At 35.1% G+C, this 2,793-nt stretch overlaps 1 protein-coding gene across 2 annotated transcripts in view; it reads left to right on the forward strand.

Annotated features, from left to right (window-relative positions):
* The window catches only part of LOC106883112 (solute carrier organic anion transporter family member 1B1), a 41,639-nt gene that overhangs the window by 27,602 nt on the left and 11,244 nt on the right, over positions 1 to 2,793 (forward strand). For both annotated transcript variants that reach the window (XM_014934006.2, XM_014934007.2), the window contains exon 6: positions 2,444 to 2,608. In XM_014934006.2, the coding sequence (XP_014789492.1) occupies positions 2,444 to 2,608 (165 nt within the window). The remainder of the gene's footprint in view (positions 1 to 2,443; positions 2,609 to 2,793) is intronic.

The raw sequence follows: 2,793 nt of genomic DNA on the forward strand, positions 1-2,793 counted from the left end.
TTATTATTATTATTATTATTATTATTATTATTATTATTATTATCATTATTATTATCATTGTTATTGTTGTTGTTGTTGTTGTCCTTCTTCTTTTACTCCCTCTTCTTTTACTTCTTCTTTTTCTTCTTCTTCTTCTTCTTCTTCTTCTTCTTCTTCTTCTTCTTCTTCTTATTATTATTATTATTATTATTATTATTATTATTATTATTATTATTATTATTATTATTATTATTCCTATCATCATCATCATTTTCATATACACACAACAGATGAGACTGTTGCAAAACAAAAGATCCTAACATCGGCCTACAACAAGTAAACTTAGATGCCAAGAACCCTCCTACGTATCCAAGCAGTCCCTGTTAACACTGTTTTCTGGAGCTGTACTAAACTGGGTTTTATGCCTATTTCCTCTATCCATCTGTTCAGATATTTAGGGATAGTTCCCAATGTGCCTATAACTACTGGGATACATTTTACTCGCACTTTCCATAGTCTCTCTAATTCAATGGCTAGGTCCTGATAGTTTGCCATTATTTCTATACTTCTCATATTAATTTTTTCATCATTTGGGACTGTAGAGTCAATTATCTGGCACTTTCTATTCTCTTTATCTACTACTACTACTACTACTACTACTACTACTACTACTACTACTTCAGGCCTTCTAGTTTCTGTTACTCTGTCGGTCTGAATGTTAAATCCCACAGCATTTTGTATTTCTTATTTTCTAGTACTTTACTATGTTCATGCTCAAACCTTTTATCAGCATGTTCTTCAAGTCCTAGCTCTCTACATAACGCCCAGTGGATTGCTCTCCCTAGTCTGTCATGTTTTTTCGTGTATTCTTTCTGTGCCAGCATGCTACATTCACTTACTAATAATCTATGTCCTTTGGCACTAAATCAATAAAATGTTTTCATTAAATGTATCAAACAGTGCATAATCAGTGTTATTCATTTAGGAAAAGTAACAAAAGTAACTTCGATGTTCATACATTCTTCCATTACTCAAAGCGAACGGAAAGGAAAAATCTACGATTAGATATTGAAATCATATTACAAACAGGCTCCAGCTAACGGTGAGAAAATATATCTAAACACTTTGCATAATATCCAGAGTTCAACCGAAACCAGTTGCAAACAAACATTTGTTTGAGAACACTGATAGCCTATATATAATATGAAGCATAAAGATGTGGGGTTTCTGAATTAGTATTATATTAAAGAAGAAGCATGAGTAATTTCAAGTATTTCGAACTGAATCTCTTCGATCACACCCTCACAGTATGTTTGACAGAGCTCTTTCTGTCTCACTTTTATTCAATCTGGTGTCCCCCGAGATTCAGGTCTGTCCTCCACTTTCTTCCTTTTATACATCAATGACCTACTTGTCACATTTAACAGCACCCGCTCTTATGCAGACAAGACAATCCTACATTCTTCCGTAATCATACATCGTCCATACGCAACCTAGAAAGTAAACGCCATATTTACATTGATGTCATAAATGGACGTCTTAAGGGCAACCGTTAGTGCAGCCATGTCAATCTTGTTGTTTTTAACAGCAACCAAAAGACTTCGATCCTTACTCACATCAAGAAAACACCAGCGCACAACACCTATAAATATGAACGGCACTCTTATAAAGCTCTCGCAATTGTTCGAAAAAAAGGTCACTGAGTATCCTTCCTAGCGAAAGAGAATCTTTTCAAGCGAACGTACATCTTTTGCATTGTTAAGACTGTGTTCCAAAGACTAGCCTTTCGCTTTAGGGTCAGAAAATATTAGTCCTCAACAGTTCTTGAAGCTCTATAAGGCTTAGGTGAAGCCCGCAATGGGCTACACACACTCACATCCAGGATCGCATTGAGAGAAATATCACTTTATTGCTAAGCACTCCATCACTAATGGCTACAGTCTCTTGCCCAAGGGCTAGATGTGTGCTGTTTTTATATTCCCTATTGCTATTGTAATTGTTCCTGCGCCTCGGAGCTAGCTGGTCTCATACCTCCATGATTCAGGCACTCTCTGACCTGTTCGCCTCTTCCTCTCTCATCAATATTGAGCATACAACGCCACTTTGCCTGCACTGACCATTATAGCCAGTCCCCCTCCTTCATTACATACGCCCTCTTGAATCTTCTCACTATTCGTGTCTTTCCTGCATTTGTTGATCTGAAATACTTTAAATGGAAAATTAACGCGCCAATTTTTGTAATCACGAGAATGAGCAAATCGTCGAAAACTTCTTCAAGAATAATCACTTAACTATGGCACACATCACACAGCTTTCACGAACCTTGTCTTTAACGATAACTCACATAATTAATTTTAGAAACAAATATAAGCGTTGGTATTTTTCTCAATATATATTTTAAGCATCCAGTAGTCAATGTTTTTTAATCACTTTTAAAAATATCTTCAATGTTTTTCTTTTTCAGAATTCTTCTCATCACTTCGGCGTATTTTCCAAAATGTTTGCTGTTTTTTGCTTTTGATTGGTGGAGGTGTGGACATGATGGTTAGTGCAGGATTATTTTCTTTTATGGCTAAATATATGGAAACACAATATTTATTCCCAGCATGGAAATCTAATGCAATTTTAGGTAAGTTTATCAAGCCTATAATTCTAAATGCCTATGTCATAAAAAGATATCCATATTTATGGTGTCAATGTTGCTTGTGTTCTTGACATAATTCTGTGTAGCAGTTAGCTGTGCATTCATAAAAGATTGCTTTCTATAATGAATGTCTTTGTTGTTTCGTGCATGAAGTTTATATATATATATAT

This window comes from Octopus bimaculoides, chromosome 2 (assembly GCF_001194135.2).
Source record: "Octopus bimaculoides isolate UCB-OBI-ISO-001 chromosome 2, ASM119413v2, whole genome shotgun sequence".
NCBI classification, from domain to species: Eukaryota; Metazoa; Mollusca; class Cephalopoda; order Octopoda; family Octopodidae; genus Octopus; species Octopus bimaculoides.